The sequence below is a fragment of the Fusarium keratoplasticum genome, chromosome 9 (genome assembly GCF_025433545.1).
Source record: "Fusarium keratoplasticum isolate Fu6.1 chromosome 9, whole genome shotgun sequence".
Lineage (NCBI taxonomy): Eukaryota > Fungi > Ascomycota > Sordariomycetes > Hypocreales > Nectriaceae > Fusarium > Fusarium keratoplasticum.
Window position 1 is genome coordinate 1995544 of NC_070537.1, and position 17982 is coordinate 2013525.

The 17982-nt window shown below is 55.2% G+C and overlaps 3 protein-coding genes across 3 annotated transcripts; 2 read left to right on the plus strand and 1 right to left on the minus strand.

Moving 5' to 3' along the window:
* Positions 1–304: 304 nt before the first annotated feature.
* Positions 305–1943, plus strand: NCS57_01149400 (uncharacterized protein; the record flags this gene model as incomplete). Its single annotated transcript, XM_053061209.1, has 4 exons — positions 305–319; positions 417–512; positions 577–1321; positions 1375–1943. The coding sequence occupies 4 exons, from the start codon at positions 305–307 to the stop codon at positions 1941–1943; spliced, it is 1425 nt and encodes a 474-aa protein (XP_052909595.1).
* Positions 1944–2579: 636 nt separating this feature from the next.
* On the plus strand, positions 2580–3501 carry NCS57_01149500 (uncharacterized protein; the record flags this gene model as incomplete). The annotated part of the gene is made up of 2 exons (XM_053061210.1): positions 2580–3126; positions 3179–3501. The coding sequence occupies 2 exons, from the start codon at positions 2580–2582 to the stop codon at positions 3499–3501; spliced, it is 870 nt and encodes a 289-aa protein (XP_052909596.1).
* Positions 3502–5258: 1757 nt separating this feature from the next.
* NCS57_01149600 (Zn(2)-C6 fungal-type domain-containing protein) lies at positions 5259–7867 on the minus strand (the record flags this gene model as incomplete). The annotated part of the gene is made up of 2 exons (XM_053061211.1): positions 5259–6919; positions 6970–7867. 2 exons carry the CDS (start codon positions 7865–7867, stop codon positions 5259–5261), a joined length of 2559 nt encoding a protein of 852 aa, XP_052909597.1.
* Positions 7868–17982: the final 10115 nt, after the last annotated feature.

Genomic DNA, 17982 nt, shown 5'->3' on the forward strand with positions numbered 1-17982 from the left:
TCATTGGCCCCCTCGCCCCCTTCCCTCTCAGCCTTGTCTTAGACTCCCACCGATGCCGATGGTCCGTCCACCGATAGCCCAAAAAGCAAACCAATGGTGTCATCCCTCACATTGATTCAACCATCCATCCATAAACTGCCTGCCTGCGCGTGCCTGTGTCTTCTTCTTGGAAACACGCAATCCTTCTCTCTGCATAGAATTTTTTCTTTTCTTTTTCTCCCCTTGAAAAACCCATCTCCCTTTTCTGCCTCTTGATCTCTGCATCGTCGGTCCTGGCCAGATTTTTGCGCGCACGAGCATCATCATGTGCCGTTTCCTGGTGCGTTTCTGCTAACCCCTTCCTTGCCCGAAGCCGGCCCCTCGGTCGCAGTGCGACGCAACAACGTATGTACTGACCCTAGATCTTACTGTTCTAGGTCTACAAGGGAAGCGACGAGATTCTTCTGTCCAAGCTGATCCTCGATCCGACTCACTCGATTCTCAAGCAATCCTTTGACTCCCGTCTGCGTCTCGTGAGTCACTCCACGCCATGTACCCCAGGTCAAAGAACACCATCTAACAGATTATCATCTGTAGGACACAAGACGTGGCCAGAACAATGCAGATGGCTTCGGCATAGGCTTCTACACCGACCCCAAGCTCGGCGCCGCGCCCTGCCTTTTCACCTCGACCATTCCCGCCTGGAACTGCACTAACCTGCAGCGCATCGCCTCCAAGACCGCTTCCCGCCTTATCTTTGGCCATGTTCGAGCTACGACCGAGGGCTCCCTGAGCGAGGACAACTGCCATCCCTTCACCCACGGCAGCCTCATGTGGATGCACAATGGAGGACTCGGAGGATGGAAGCACATCAAGCGCCGCCTCGGTGAGCGTCTGGCCGACAAGTGGTACCTTGGCGTCAAGGGCGGCACCGACAGCGAATGGGCCTTTGCCCTGTTCCTTGACACACTCGAGCGGCTTGGCCACAACCCGAGCGCCTGCCCCGAGACCGGCTTTGGCCCTACCGTGCTGCGAAAGGCCATGCTGCGCACGATTGCTCAGATCAACGAGCTGATCGATTCGATCCCTGAGAGCATCCTACAAAACGAGGACGTCGACACCACAAGTCTGCTCAACTTTGCCGTGACCGACGGCCACAGCGTCATCTGCACCCGATACATCAATAGCTCCGATAACGAGGCGGCCAGCTTGTACTACTCTTCTGGAACCCAATGGACGACACGCACACAGTCCGCGGACGATAGGCAATACCAGATGGAGCGCAAGGACAAGGGAGCTGACATTGTGCTTGTGGCGAGCGAGCCCCTGACATTTGAGAGAGGTATGTTCGAGGTTCTAGCGACCAAGAAAGGGCGGATAACTGACTTGAAGCAGAGAACTGGGTCAACGTGCCTACAAACTCCCTCTTGACGATCCACAGACAAACCGTCATGGTTCACCCCATCGTTGACAAGTACTACGAGCGGGATCCTCACCACATCCGCTCCAGCGCATATGTCCAGGCTAAGGGCTTGACTTCGAACGAAAAGACCCGTAGCGAGTCAGCCAGCCCCGGAATGGTTGATCGCCACCAGCACGAGCTCGACAGCTACCGCAAGATGATGACAGCATCCTTGCAGTTTGGCCCATCCAGAAGCCTCAGCCCAGATATCGCCCGCCGATCTCGGACACCTGCATCTATGCGCGAATCAACCCCGATCTCGCACTCGGTGCAAGCATCACCACCAAGTGAGGCCAGCAACAGACCTGTGCCTGCCCAGGGAAACATCAAGGTCAAGAGACGGTCGATTCAGCTCCTCGATAGCAATCAGAGCTTTGGCTCAACGACAGATTTGGACCAGATATCAGACACGGAGGAGCCGACTCGGGCAGAGGTGCGGAACCCAAGGAAGCTTTCGCAGTACTTCCCGGAGCTCACCCTCGTTACAAACGCGGGGTCCTAGAAGGGGCGAGACAGGGGAAGGATGGCGAGGGGAGAGGCGAGAAGGGGATGATTTACGTTGCATTCAAAGATTCACCATTGTGTTAGGGATTGCGGCATGGTGTTGAGGAGTGGGATGAATTCTCTGTAGAATAATTGGCATCAGATGGGCCGTGTAGATGGATACCCGCGTATCGGACACACATACACCGCACACACACACAAAATTGCAAAAACGGCTCTTGTTTTGTTTGATTGGGACATATCCTGGGGTACCTTGCTCGCAGTGTTTGTTCGTTTGTCGGTACGTATCGCTCTCTTTGGTCTTGAACGCTGAAAATCGGTGGCACATGCAGACCGCCCCTTTTCCGGCCGAACGCGAGAGGAGAGTTTGGGCTGGTGTTGAACAAGGAGGCACCTCAGTTGCTGTGATTAGCAGGTGACAATGCTTCAGTGGGCATCATCGAGGTCTGTGGCTGCTTCCCAACGACGAGGGGGGACGTTTGAGGGCAGGTCAGCGGCTGCAGACAGGTACGGCTACGGCGCCTGACAGTTGAACATATGGCCTGGCCTACCTGAATCTTGAATGAGGCATCTCTCGACTTGCTCCTAGCACGCACATCACCGCATCTATTCCACACCACCATTCGACATCACCATGCCGTGCTGCTTCGCCATCTTGACATACGCCCAATGCCGCCACCACAATCTCTTCAAGATCGGCTGCACCGCCGACTGCGAAGACTTCTGCCCCCTCGAGAAGCGCAAGGTCCTCGTCAAGACTCGATATCTGTGGTGCTGCGAACAATGCCACACCCGCATCAACGATGAGATCGACGAGGAGCGAGAGGACGACTGGTCGGTTCAGATAATGCGTGCTTGCCAGCAACCTGGGCCCCGTGCCTTGATCGAGACGAGGATCGATGGCATGCGTCGCAGAGAGCTGGTTAAGCAACGTCACCGCGATACGGCCCTGATGTCCCAGATCGAGGAGATTCAGTGGGTTGGCGAGTGGACGCTCGAGTACGGCCTCGTGGTTTTTAAGTCGGTTCACGGGGGTGCCCGGGTTAAACACAAGCTCGAAGACAGGGTTGAGCAGTTGAGGTCTCTGAGGTTCTGGGACTTTATCGTCACGCACGACGCTCTGCGAGAGACCAAGAAACTGCTTAAGGAGCAGTCCCACTCGGCCTTCTGGACAGTTTATCGTATGTCGACATTTGCGACTCCTTTGCTACTGCCCTTACTGACATGATATAGGCAGCATCATGCTGGAGCATATGAAGAATGGAGGCTTGCGCCGTCCAACCCGCCGCCTCCCGCCACCACCGTTGTTTGACAATGCCGATGAAGCCACGACGCCGGCCGATGAGTGGGAGGATGTCTTGGAGATAGGTACGGAAGAAGAGTTGGAGGTGATGGCGGAGATGGACGAGGCGAAACTGAACCAGACGATACCACGGTCGATGGTACACAAGAGCCTACAGACGGACTTGGTCGCTACTCCCAACGAAGATGTGGAAGGAGGCGGAAAGGGGGAGATCGTGGAACGGCAGCGCAATACTATCGATGACATTCAGTGAGGACTGGGGCACGCAAATACCTGACCTGTAATGGTCTCAACAAGTTACTACTATCACTAGGGACGATCAAGGCTCGCCCCGCGGAAGCAAGAGACTGGTATCGTCAAGCGGCTTCTGTTGGAGCGTTGTTGTCAGAGACAAGAAGCTCCCCAGCCTCATCTGCAACGGAGGGCTCACTGACTCGGCATAGAGATGGAGTTGACAAGCACGTTTAGCAAAGAGACAGCAGTAACTAGCATCAAACTCTTCTCAAACCCCCTTTCTCCTCTATTAACGCTGCACGAGAGCGGAAACCAGTCATGTCAAGGAATCATCACACCATGCAGCCAGCCACATTTGACACTTTGATCGGGCCTTCCGAACCCCAAGCACACACCTGAAGGAACGAACCTACAGGATGCCATCGTCACCCAAGCTAAACCAACCAACGCCTGAAACCAGCATGAAGTGGAAGTCTATCCATCTCATTTTTGCTCACCGACCCCCCTTTCGCCCCCCTTCTCTTGTAACGATGCCGTTGGAGATGGGGGGCGTGTAGTACATATTACATACTAGTTAGCTGAAAGCTCCAGGGGTTCTTGTTGACTTTTTCTATGGATACCTCTTGTCTCAAAGCCACATACATAGACACGTTAACAAGAGACAGAGATCGCTGGCCAGGGTCCCTGCCACTGTTGCATTTTGTTTTGTCGGTAACTGGCAGCCTGGAAGGGGAGCTGAAAACATGGGGGTGTGTGGGCTTTTTTCCCTGCTGCACCTTGCTTCTGCTGTCTCGCCTTATTGATCATCGTCATGCAAGAAGGTTTGATACTGTAACATTTCTCAAGTTTGGCTTTTCCTTTTTTTTTTCTGTAAACCTGAACCTCCAACATCCTACCTGTCGATCCTTCTTATTCCCGCAGTTTGACAAGACCCAATCCCACGACTTTCCAAGCCTGGTCAATCTCATCCCGCAGTCCAATCACGACTCTTGCCGCGCCCCAGGCTTCTTATCATCCATCGGCCGGCTCCGCCAGACGACCTTATAGGCGGAGCGATCCCGCGACGGCGGCGGCGCCGCCGAGAGGAAAAAGAAGCCAAGACCACGAGAGCAAGTGCCAGCCCTGGGAAGGTGCCAGCCCTGCATAGCGGCATAGCAGAAACCCCATCCCATCCCGGGCTATGCCTACTCAGGCATGCGTGGCATGAGGCGAGATTCACTGACGTCCCCTCGAACTTGACAGCATCATTCTACAAATTACCTACCGCTTCCATACATGCTGCTTCTCAAGGAAATCATGTGCTGGTACTTGGCGTGGGGGACCCTCCATCATCGTCATCGTAAACTGTTATCAGCTCCAAAATGCACTTTTATCAAGTAGCTTCGTTTTCATTCATGGTGAGGCTCTCATCAAGAGTCAAGATACTGTGAATCCAACCACCCATGTATACATCAAAATGCTCAGCCGAAACGCCTGCGCTCCAGTCTACCAATCCGTAGATGCCATGTCGTTACATGATACAAGTATAATGCCAGCCTGCCTTGCCATTCCAATATCCATCCATCCCGTCATATGCTCAGATCGATCCCTAGTCATTGATTCCAAACCTCCATCTTACACCTGTGGACTCGCATAACGCCTTTCCCATATCCCCCTACCCACATCTGTAATGACAACACCCCTTGAAATACAACCCCCTGTTTCCCATCATCTTTCCTCTCAGACACAGAACAGACCCGTCACATGTCAAAAATCGCCGAGTATCAATCCTTGCAATCAAAACATGATCCACTCCACCTCCACCCCGGGACCGCCGATGCACTTTGTCCAGTTGAACGGTCCGCGTTGACCCCCGGCCCTGGCCCCCGGGCTCAACGGCTCCTCTCCCGTCCACTCTCCCGCCCATAGCCTCTCCAGCACCTCGAGAGCCGCTAGGTTGTTCATGTAGCCCGAGCGGAACATGATGTCCCGGCATTTTGACCGCACCATGTCCTGCTGCAGCTCGTTGACGCACTCGCACCCAGCCACAAAGAGCGGCCAAAGCAAAAACTTCTCGGCACTACTGCCCGTCTCCAGATTTGCTGCATAGTAGATCACTTGGCTCACGAGGCTCTGGATGCTTTGGTGACCGGACGGCAACGAGGGGCTCACAAGCCGTTCTGTGTACAACAGCGCAGCATAACGGAATGCTTCGGACAGTGATTCAAGATCGCGTAACTGCCCCTGTGTAGGTGATCCAGGGAGTGAGGCGGCGACCCTTGAGGTATCAAATTGCCAGCTCTGTAGGGCTAGGCGAGCCTCCTTCCACTCGTGCCAGAAAAGTGAGCGGTTATCGTCGTAGGTTGTGGTCGAGCTAGTGGATGAGATGAGCCCCTCGCCGTTAAGCGTCGTGCCGAATGTGTTGCCCTCGTATCCATGATCAGCGAGATTCATATCCCCTGTTTGCTGGCCCGACACCCCCATGCCCATGCCCATGCCAAAGGTTGCTTTGTGGGCATGGCCCAGTGGGGAGATGTATGATGGCGAAGGTGACCGTCCGGAAACGCCATGGGATCGAGACTTGACTGGACGGTTCTGCGAGAGCAAATTCAGGCGGCCAAGTCTGCTGATTGTCTTGAAGAGCTCGCAGTCGCAGCCAACCAGGTTCTCGGCCCCAACAGGAAGCTGAACATCCGAAATGCTGCCAAATCCGGGGTGTACTTGGGCTTCACGCTCGTTGATACTTGCCGAGATGGCATCAAAATAGGTGAACAGGGCCTCCATCCAGGCAGAATCTCCCGAGGCGGTAAACTGCTGAGACCTAAGAGCAAGGATCTTGTTGACACCCGCGAACTGGGTATGAAACTTGGCGATGCCCGACTCCACCATGCGGTAGTGGCACAGGAGGAGAATCGTGGCGAGGACAGAATCGTGGGTCGACTTATTCCGGTCATTGAGTTGCTCGTTCAGTAGGTGCACAGCCAAGTTGCGGTGTTGGTATTCCTCGGCGAGGGAGAGGTCGTCGGACTGAGTGTCTGCCATGGCTTCGGCGGCGTGTTTGTCAGCCATCAACTTCTCAGAAAGCTCTCGAGTATCACGTCCGAGACTCAGTTTCCTCTTCATGCGTAGATTGCAGGATGCAAGAGCACAAATGGCATGGCTCAGACTCTGGCTGTTTGCAGCTAGTCGCAAGATATGGTCTCGGAAGGGGTTGTGTGGCCCATCAATGAAGACCATCGAGGGGCACATGATATTCTCGTAGTAATCCATAAAAAAGGGCATCTTGGAGATGAGGTCCTGGCTCACATGAACAGATTGGGTTTCGGAAGCCGTGGGCCAATGCGAGGGGGCAAAGTCCGAGTGATGAGACTTGACATCCTCCTCTTGAATCGATGGCGACTGCCACGCGATGGGCATCGAGTTGTAGCTTGCGCTATATGCTTCGGCTTCAGGTACGCCTAGAAAGTGTTAGCACAGACAAGACATCGGTGTGCTGAGTTCACCGTACCGAAAGAGTCACAATCCCGAACAATGCGGCTGCTCAGCTGCGAGTCGAAGTTGTCCATGTGAGAATGGAGACTCGAGCTCAACTCTGAAGGCGCATGTGCTAGGCTTGGGCAAGATGTCGGGGCAATAGTCCTGCCGTGGTCGACATAGAGAGACGCGGGAGGGCTCTGGGGGCCGGGGGAGCTGTTGCCAGTCGTATAGCTGTCGTACATGTAGGACGGGCTGTGAACGTAGGATACGTCGTCTCTTGTGAAAGATTGGCTCATGGGGGAGAGATAGTCCACCTCATTCAGGGAGTCAATGGAAGACGCAAGGTCCTCAGTGACAAGAGGAAGGGGAAATCGGTTGAATTTGGGTGTCGGTTCTTGGCCAGGGGAATAACTGATGCTACCCCAGCTTCCCTGAGGGAGTGAAGGCGGATGCTCAGGTTGAGACATGGAAAGGTAATCATATCCTGCCATTGTGAAAGGAGTCGTGGGTGCAGACGCAACCTGGGTCACCATGGGAATATCAATCGGTCCCTGAGGCATTCTTCCAGACTCTTCAGACTCGATGCTCTGGGGAACAGCAGCGGAGCTGGACCGTGAGCGAGATCCCGAGTGCTTCTTGGGCTCCCGAGTGACGGGAGGCGCTTTCGCAATGGGCAAGGACAGACCGCGGAGTTTACCCCGGCTGGCCACACCAACTCCCCAAGTGAGCTGTGTCTTGTAGCCAGAGCATTCGCTGCCAACCTCGAGACATTGAGAGCAGTATGGCCGCCTGCGGTCACACTTGATGTTCTTCTTGGAGCAAGAAAAGCAGTCATCAGAAGCACCACCTGCCGGGGCGCGTCTTCTGCGCTTGCGAACCGCAGAAGGGTCTTTGACCGTAACGGTCGGTTGTGCAAGAGCGGCCGTCATGGTCGATGGTCGCAAGATATGGAGCGTATAAGTGACGAACGGGGTGAGTGAGTTGTCGAGGTCAAGACGCGGTTGTGTGAGCTGGATATGCTTGGCATACAGGTTGAAAGAGTCGAGTACAAGTTGGAAACAACTTGAAGCCAAAGACAAGAGTTGGATCCAAGAGACAAGAAAGAAGGTGGAGGTTCTCACAGATGGAGACACACGATGTTAAAGTGTTCAAGATGGCAAGCAAGGTACGCCTCTCAGTAGCGCATTGACATGAAAGTGGCGCTGGGGACTGTATAAGGCAAGATGAAGACCAAGATGAAGAGGCGAGGGGTGCTACTGCATAGGTCGGGGAGGGTATCACCCAGTACTTGAGAGTAGCAATCAGACCCTGAAGCCAGGGCAAGGATTACGATGGGGAGTGGGAGTGTGCGGCTAGATTTGGGGAGGGGTGTAAAAGACAGAGGGGAGGAGGACAGGTACGTAGCAGCCCAAGATCAAGCCTGAGGAGCGGGAGGTCTTTAAGTGAATGGAAGGATGGGTGTGGAGGGATGCTTAAGGTATGGATGGGAGGGATGGGGATGGGGGCGCGGTTGGCATCATCATCCCCAGCCTGTCGCGTTGCGAGGATGGGATGAACTGAGAAGATCAGCGGGGGGAGCCATATCGGCCGAGGTCAGCGAGTAGGTATCGACGAGGTAAGAGGCCCCTGTAAAGGTAATGGAAATGGAACAGAGGGGCGATAGCAATCACGACAAGAACCGACGGGCGGGAGCGACCTACAGCCAGGGCGGACAGACAGGACAGAGCACGGGCATGGCAGGCTCTGCTGCTGGCGGTGATATCGAGACGGCGCGAAGCGTGGACCATGTCCATGGTGAGGGTGGATGTGGATGCGGATGTGGATGGATGGGTTTGGAGAAAAAGATGGGGAGACAAGAACCTCGCGAATGGAGATGGAGGGGAGGGGCGGGATCGAGGAGTGGCCGCCTCCACTGCACCTGCCTGGGTGTGAAGTGAAGTGCCAGGTGGACTCCATGCGGGAAGTGCGACCATCCATGTCACTCCGGGTGGATGTCACGCCGTACGATACCCACCCGTCAGGCCAAGAATGTGAGGGAGCCCAAGTATCTCCAGCCCCGGAAAACGGTCCCCTCTACCTTGGCCTTGGGGTAAGCAACTCAGGTGGACTCGATGCAGCCGGGCAGCAGGGCTTCGGGGGTGCTCGGGGGGGAGGGTCAGGGGACGCCCCGGCTCGAGCACTGTTGGGGGGTTAGTGGCCGCCGGTACAGCGCTGTGCGGTACAGCACTCTAGCGCCGTGCAGAGCGGTGCAGCTGCCCTGGAGCGTTCCCACTAGGTACGGGGGCCGGGGCCTGGTCACGTCGTCGCGGTTCATCCTCCATCCATCCCCTGGCCTGCCCTGCCTGGCCTGGTTCGTTCCATTCCTCTTCCACTCTCCCATGCCTGGCACCCATCTCTATCTTCCGAAGGCTTCTCGGAGCAGTCTCCCGGATCCATCCCTTGCCATGGCCCTGAATTGCCAATCGACCTTTCCTCCGTAATCACTTGCCCAACGTTAGGTAGGTTCGCGTCGGGGGCCTAGGCCCAGGAAGGGTAAGAGCGAAGCGGGTGCCAAGTCGGGGACGGTTGCGCAAAGGGAATGGAGCCTCAAAAAGCCCAAGAAGGCGAGGAGTATATGAGATTGGATCAGATGCAGGAGGTCCAAGCAGGATGGAAGCCAAGATTGCGACACGCAGGGAGTAAACAGTCAAGATTTTTTTTTTTTTTTTTTTTTCGTGGCTTGCTCTGCTTCACGTCACAAAGTCCGTTCCTCCTTCGTGGGATGTATTGGCGCGGTCGGTCGAAATCGAACCAAGACCACAGCCTCGATCCAATGTCGTGCACGCTTGGCCTGATCTAAGCTTTCGTCCTTGATACATCATCATACATCCATGGCACCACCACTCGAGGCAGCGCGACTACTCGGGGGCTAAGGTAGGAACCTGCACACCGACAACGCACGTAGTCGACGCCATGGAAGGTCATTGGAAATATCTAAGAAAAGAGGCGTTTTTTTTTCCTCCCTGCTTTTCCCTTCACCGTAATACAGGTCTGATCTGACTGGGCGACGGCATGTCCTGGGACGTGTTCGGTCTCGGAAACGCCGACCAGACTACGATAGTGCCCGCATGAAGCCTCTGTCTTTGCTCAACGACTATCGTCAGTACCTACCTGCTCCCGCTGCTCCCGTCTCTCCCGCATCGTCATGCATCTGCAGGTTGTGGGTGTTCCTGGCAACGACAAGATAAGCTCGTTACCGTATCCGTAACAGAAACAAAAGATCTTGCGTGCTAGCTATCTCGACCTAGCCAGCAAGCAAGAAGGGGAACATCTGCACTTGGCTGCAAAAGCACCCACCGAACATCCAAGGACATGGGTGCCAAAGCCGCCGGGTGCACCTTAAATCATCCGCTGCATTTGCCCAGAGGCGCTAAAGCGATCCACTCCCGGGGCTCCGTGGTGTGGCCAGGTCCTTTTGCACTGCAGCCAGCCAACCAGATGCCAGCCCTCACTCGTCCTTCTGCCATCTCCATCTCCACTCCGGACGACCTCATCCACTCAACCAGCCAACTTGGCCTCCCCCCCATCCATCATCAGCACCTCAACTCGTGACGCTGCGACCGATGCAAAACTCCCCGCCTCTGGAGAGCAAAAGGACCAAGCAGCCGGGGTTGCCAAGACTCGCGATGCGCGGATGCTCCCTGTCGACCAAAGAGGGCATAATATGATATGTTGGCATCACTGGCGGGAATCGAATCGATACGCCAATCTCGAGGACAGCACGCAACCATGGATCTCAGGCTGTGCGCATCGGCATTGTGCGCATCGGCCAACGGCAGGGAGTTGCAGCAGCAATAGAAGCTCTGTTAAAGTCTGCGGAATAATGGCGCCGCCACGGAACAACAAGACGCCTCTTGCTCAAGAAAACAAGTCCAAACGAGCAGTGCAGTGCCAGCGTACCAACCCGGATTGCGACGGGCAATTCAAGACCCGACCCGCCTCCCCTCTGCCGGCCGCCGCAAACCTGGTCTTGCTTGTTTGCATCAATCCTGGCAGTTGGGTTCTAGGTGGTGGAACCAACCTCCCTCCCACTGTCGAGGCCCTATCACCCCGCAACAAGACTTGACACAAACACAACACACCCGGCCACAACGCATGGCAAACGTTGCTCCCGCAAGGAGACCCCGAACAGACAGGGCTGATTTACGATGCCGTCAGGCCCGCCACGGAACCCGCTCTTGATTGCCGGACAAACATGGCCGCCCGGGTCGCGGGATGGAAGCCGTCCAGACTGTTCCAACTGCTCGGTTGATCTGGCCATAATCACAGCCAGCGACAGCTCACGCCATGATCATGTCAAATCGAAGAGCGGCAATAATCACGGGCACAAACGGCTCCAACGGGGTGCAGGAGTCGCAGCGTCCTCAGTGGTTGACCGTGCCAAGGCCTAGCGAGGCTAGCGTGTTGGAGTGCTGCAATACAGTTGCCTGGAGGTCACTGTGGCGGCACCTTGGCACGCCTGGCGTCCCGCGAGAGCTTCCATGCAGGCTTCTACCAGTCTTCCGTGATCCAATGGGCTAGTCCGCTTTCGACCTTAGCCGTCTGTGCAGTTAGCTTCTTGGCTGCTTCCCCCACTTAGCACCCCCTCTCCCCTCTTCAAGGATCGCCCGTCCACTTACATCATTCATGGCCTCACAGCTTGCTTTGCGACCGACCCTTTGCCCGGCCTTGTTGCTCGTGCAGCTTCAGCGGGTGCGTGCCCGCGTGGGCTGAAATCGCGACATGATATCCATAGCGACCCACGGAGGGAGCCCGAGGATCAGGGACAGACAAGAGACCCTCGTTTCGGCTGAAGGGGACAAACGACGCCGAGGCCAGCTTTGGTCCCTAGCTGATGGAGACTGCAGACCTATGGACAAGGAGGAGTGAGGATATGGGAAGCGCAACAGTCCGCAGGCAAGTCGCACGGATTTCGGGCTTCCCTGGAGTCCAGTTGATAACAGAGCTCCAGCAACGTCATCCGTATTCCAGCTGGATTTTGTGGGATCAGAAGATGGGTTCTCCAACTGATTCCCGTGACCCCAGATCTGCAGCGGTTCGGGGCATCTTTTCATCGATACGGTGCATCACACCCTCTCACACATGTTGGCAGCCACACCTCGCGCAAGCCGCTCTCGTCATCTGAACAGTTTGCTTCACCACCACCACAGGTATCAGCCATTCACAGCCTCTCCTATCGCCACACGTTTCCCGGCTCTCTGTCACTCTCTCCAAGTTTCTTCTTTCGGTCACGAAAAGAGTGAAGCATCAATCAAAGATGCTGTCGCAGGTTGCCAGACACTTCAGGAGGGGTCACAACAGGGGTGCAAGTTGATCACATTCGTTTATGCTGGAGATACAAACTCATCTTACATCATATCAAGCCAAGAGGTAAGTACTCAAGACCTTGCACTCTAACAGATAAGGCTGTCGCTCCAGCATTACTGAACTCTGTCCGTTATGGATCCAAGACAGGAGCGAGGTACAAAGAGATATCCTCACAACTCCTCAGATACCCTTACATGCGGTGTCACCCTATTCGGAACCCTCACACTCCAGAAACCCCTTGCTCCCGCCTCGTGGGAAATGACTTGCCCCTGCACGAAATGTGCGCGGAATCTTGCTCTGTGACGGGTTCTTGCACAAACTACTGCTTCTTTGCGGGTTCCAGACGCGGTGACCTGTTCCTTAATATCGATGCTTAAGGCACCGAAGCCACGTTTCTCGAAGCTTGACATTTTGAGGGCTGTACACCACTCAGCAAGGCTCACTTCAGCCTCGTGTACTGCTGAAGGCGGTAATTAGAGAAGTGGTGGCAACAAAGCACCGCGCAGTGTCCCTCACTACCTACACACTCCCCAGTAATGGAGGACACGTTGTACCCTTCATGTTGTAGATTACCGTCAACTGTGGCGCAAAAGGCGAACACATTGTCTGTCTTGATGTTTATTACGAATTTGCCTTGCTGACATGCTCGTCAAGTCAAGAGAATTTGACCTCGGCCCTTTTGACCTCGAGACCCCAGTGGCTCGGTAGTCGTCAAATCTAACGTGCCCCCAGGTGTCGGCCGCTCCCGAGAGAAAAAACGAATCTTGACGCCCTGGCGGTGTTTTGCGAATCTTTCATGTATCAAAAAGGGCAATGATCATCTCACAGGTCAGCTCTGGCGGCTGCATTTACGGAGAGATGCAGAGTCCCATCGGTGACTACAAGAGTACCGATCCTACGGGCAAGGATTGGGGGAAAACTCAAGCTGTGATCATCCCGAGGGCTGGGAGGATGAACAGGGGAGGTCGCGCGGAACATAGCAATCAGAAACCCTTTCCGGTGGGGGTTGGACCCTCGCTCCTAGACTTCTCGTCATGTCGAACGTTGAAATTCCCCTGGATCCGAGAGCCCTGGTCAAGTTGGCCCCTGCTCCTGCTCCTGCTGTCGATATTCGCCCTGAACCTAGACGATTCCACAAATTTGGTCGAAATCTAGGGCACGGAGGACTTCACAGGTTCGAACACAAGCGCCTCGAACCCGAACCATCCGTCTCACCGACAGTGTTAGGCCAGAAGCACGGATGGGATTGATCTGCCTCCGTCAGAAGCCAAGGTTCGCTGGACTCGGATTCAAACTCACCATGTGGGCTGCCCGTAATGAATGGACAGTGCAGGATAAGGGACTGTGGGACACGACACACACGCGCAGCAATCATGAACGCTGCGTTTCGCAAGCAACCCTCCCAGCGGGTTGCTCTCGTCAAGCCCTAGTGAGGGGCATCCTTGAACCTTGGCGCTTAGCTACAGCGATGGATGCAACAGGATGAGTTTGTGGAATTGGGCCTCTTTCGTGGGCGGATGGCGCGGTATACTTCTGGGTTGCAACTCGACAGCGTTTGATGCCCCGAATGCCGTGGCCCAGAGACGACTACCGGCGCCTCTTGGTTTGGAGGGTTCGTCCTACGCGCGAAAGCAGTCAACCGATGTATCGACAGGGGAAGGCCTGCTGCGGGGACGACAAGGGACTACGGTGGTATTCCGAACCAACCACGACTCGGGCTAGCTACATGCGCTAAACGATGAATCGTGCGTTAGAAGGACCGAACGATGCTGCATGGAAGCCGGGCCCCAAGGGTCTAAGCCTCGTACTCTGCAAAAAGCCCTCCTGGTCTGTCCCAATTTCTCCCACCGAGACCAGGGTGGCGCTTGGGAGCCGCTACCACTCGCTGACAACGGGGCAGATCCATGCCAGGCATGCCCCGTTGTCAGTGTCCCTGTTCATCAACCTTATCCGCTAACCGTGCTCGCTCGCCATTGGCTGTGGCGGAGGTTTAGCAGAGTCACCTATGCCTCTGGTGGTGTCTGTTAGCTTGTCCTGGATTCCTGTTGTTGGGAAAATCCAGATCCAAGCACTCACTAGCTGTGCGTTATGAGGTCCCGACGGCGACTAAGAACAAGCGTTTGGGATCTGGGATCTTGGGAAAGTTTGCGGCCACCACCGCGGTTAGCTGAACTCTGTCGGGAACAACGCTGCTTCTAGAGATGAGCATCGTGTCAGGACGAGATTGTGCCTCTGCTATCCGTACTTGGCTCGACCGCTGGCTCTGAACCAAGAGGCTCGGCCGAGTTAATCAGGTCTCGAACAGCCAGGCTAGCCAGATTTGCAAGGTCCTTTGGGGGTTTTCCTCCGCGACAAACGCCACACCTTTCAGGGTGACGGACGGTCTGGTCTCACCTTGGTTGAGGCTCTTGGACAAGACAAGAGTTGTATATTCGCGCATTGCAATTCTCGGCGGGCCGGGTTGAAGGGCTTGTCCCACTTGGTCTATGGGCGCTCGACCCAGTGGCTTGAACTTGCCAATGCATCTCGAGCCACTTGGACACAACCCTTGTTTAACTAACCTCGATTGCTCTCTGAAACAAAGCAGATGAAGAGTCGGTCTGTCGTAGGGCCCGGTTGCGAGATCAAGATGCCGAGGGAAAGGCCGATCGTGTCCCCCAGACGTGATCTCTCTTACTGGCAACTCGAGAGTGCCACAGTCAGTACTCTACTCCGGCTCGCCAAGGGAGGCAACCGAGCCCTCGCCGGGTTTGGATCCATGTCCGGTTTGCCACAGGCTTGAGATGAGGTTGGATGCTACGTTGCTGGTATGAGATAGTCTGGGCGAATCAAGATCGAGGCCCAACAGCACCAGGCCCCCGACTGCTCCGAGCGAATCAATAGTTTTCGATTATCGCCCTCGTCGAATCTCGTTGAGAGAAGGATGGCGGCTCGCGGCAAAAAAGGAAAACAGGTGTGTTTGATATCGGCTACGATCGGTTTCTCTCGACTCGGGCTGGCCTGGCACCATGACAGAGGCCATCACCCGATGCTCTCTATCATGAGTTTTCATTCAGGATACACAGGACATCATGCTATGGAAATTTGCACCATTATCGAAGGATTGTCGCCATCTGCAGAAATAATAGCAATGGAGCAAATTCTGGGCCCCAGCTGGGTATGAGCCGAGGCCCACGCAGCAACGCAGAATGTCCATCTCGTGAAGCCCCACAGGATTTCATGATGGCACGTCCCGCTGATGCTCATGGTTTGGATCCCAGGCAAGAAGGCTTCTTGCAGGAACAAGTCCCTTGGTCCTCTTGTCATGAACACACTCTGGAGCATCCTCTCCACGTCCCCAGGTTTCCCCGCAAACTCGGGCGTGACGGATAGCAACTCCTCACACCCGTCGCAACGGCCTCTGGCTTCACGTGCCGGGTCGTCTTTTCAACACGTAATAGCATGGGCGGTTTGACTAAAAAACTGCCCAGGGGCATTCTCACCAGGCCCAGGCCAAGAGGCCGAGCCACATCGTCCCCAGATACTTGGCAAGGCCCCGAGACGTAGCCCCAACCAAAGCATGGAGAAGCGACCTGTCCCCGCGTCTCGTCCCCAGATTGATGTGTCATGAATTCCCAGTTGCGCGCGCAAACGTGGAGTTGACGGTACATGAGCGGCAAGTCCACTGATGGCATGTCATGTCTTTGAAGTCCGGCTTCCGAAGTGTGCGGGCCGTGAACCACATGGGCCCTGCGTTACGTTGCGTTGTGTTGGGTTTCGGACTGGAGCCACCGAGGGTCTGGCTCGTTCACGCAGCCTCAACAGTCGACTGTCAAGGCCTTACGGCGAGCCCAACGCCGGACTGTCTGTCAAATGTCAGTCAATTCAAGCCGTCGAGGGCCGAGAGCGAGCATCGGGTCGGGGATGGTCAAGGCGGCGGTTAGCAGACAAGCCACACCACTCTCGACGTCGGGGAATACAGGCTAGACTTGGACGGTTACAGAAGGCAAATCGCACATTTCCAAGTGTACGGCCAGCCCAGGCAAGCAAGACACGAGACGAGACGAGACGAGACGAGACGAGACGAGACGAGACGAGACGAGGTGTCAATGAGGTGTCTGAGAGTTGCAGCAACATAACATGGCTCCCCGCTCTGAAGGCGCAAAAGTTCCACTTGGTCTTGTCATGGTCTCATGCGCGAGCAACGTCCCGACAATTCAAGTGATGATTACATTTCATCTGCAAAGGGCATTCCTCTTGCACATGGGACCGTTCAATCGGACTCGGGGCATGGGTGATCTCCCCGCACACACCCGCATTCCCCAGACTCTGCACTCCGGGTTTTCAGGTGACAGTTACGCTTCTCCACAAGAGGATGGACGACATGTCGGACGAGGTCCGTCAGTTGACAAGAAGCAAGACAACTCAGAAGGGGGATAGGGCTAGTCAGCTGCCAGCATCAGAGCACCGTTGGTGCTGCAACTCCCTGGCGCAGGAACCAAGTCCTCTGCAGCCCTCCTACCGCATCTGTCCTGGGTTGCAGCGCTTCGATATCCCTTCATTTGCTTTCCTGACTGACAATTGATTTCGTTACTGTACCTACCGTCGTCACTGGCTAGTGTACCCAGGCATTCTCCCCGTCAAGTGGACCCTTTGGCATCATGGCTTACTAGCGATGACATTTAGGAGCTCACTCCCCCCTTTTACCTCGCACATTGTACGTAATATCCCCATTGCGTGAACCGACAAAGGGCCGGTGGCCATGAGAGTTGAAAACCTTGACAACTTGGAGAATTGGGTGGCTGTCGACCGGCCCCAAGTGGCTGGTGAGTCTAAGGGCGACGATCCGAGCTTGATTTTTGGCTCCCGCTTTAATGATTTGCCTCGGTGCGCGTCTTCCTGGGGGGTTAGCGGGAGGGTGGCATTGCAGGCTTCTGGAAATCCGGGGAAGAACAGAGGGCGCTGCACTGATGCACACACTGCACGACAGAGGACTTTGTGCTTGGGTTGGGAGGGGGGTTCTGATAAGATTGACGGCGGAAAGGGTTCCGCTTCCCTGAAGGGTGATCGGCAGTCGGTGCGCGGATCATGCTTGTTTCTAGCCCAAATGGCTGCTAGGCCATCGCCAATCGAGGCTGGGGAGAAGCGAGCGATGATGCTCATGATATCGACGTCGTGTGAGTGGCGCGGCGTGGTTGAGATGAACGCCGAGCAAAGGCGGTCATGACTTGGCAATGATGGGCTTGAGGTGTCCTGATCGAGTTGATGTCGGTCAGCCTTGATGCTGGTGTTTCTATGATGAACAACACGTCACGACGCATTGATCATTTCTCTTCTTGAAATGATAAGAAATTGGACGTTAGGGTCAAGTTTTCATTACATACTTCCTCTTATCTCTTCACCAGACATCTCAGCTCCCTTCAGCGCAAAGAGAGAATATCTGTCTCGCGCATTACCAATCGCAAGATCTCCTCGAGGATGTTGATAAGCATCTCACCAAAAGCTTCTTCTCTCGGCCCGTGAGATCGCAGTCAGCTGCCGTGGCTTACACCGGTTGCATTGCCGTTCCTGTCTCCATGTCCGGCTTACTGAGACACACAATGTCTCGAAAGCCCTCGCCGGATTAGGGGGAATCAACCGCCCATTGGGCTTACATGTCTTGTAGGCAGCAGCGAACTGGATAAACTGCACCTTTCGTAAACTTACAATTTAGTCCTTG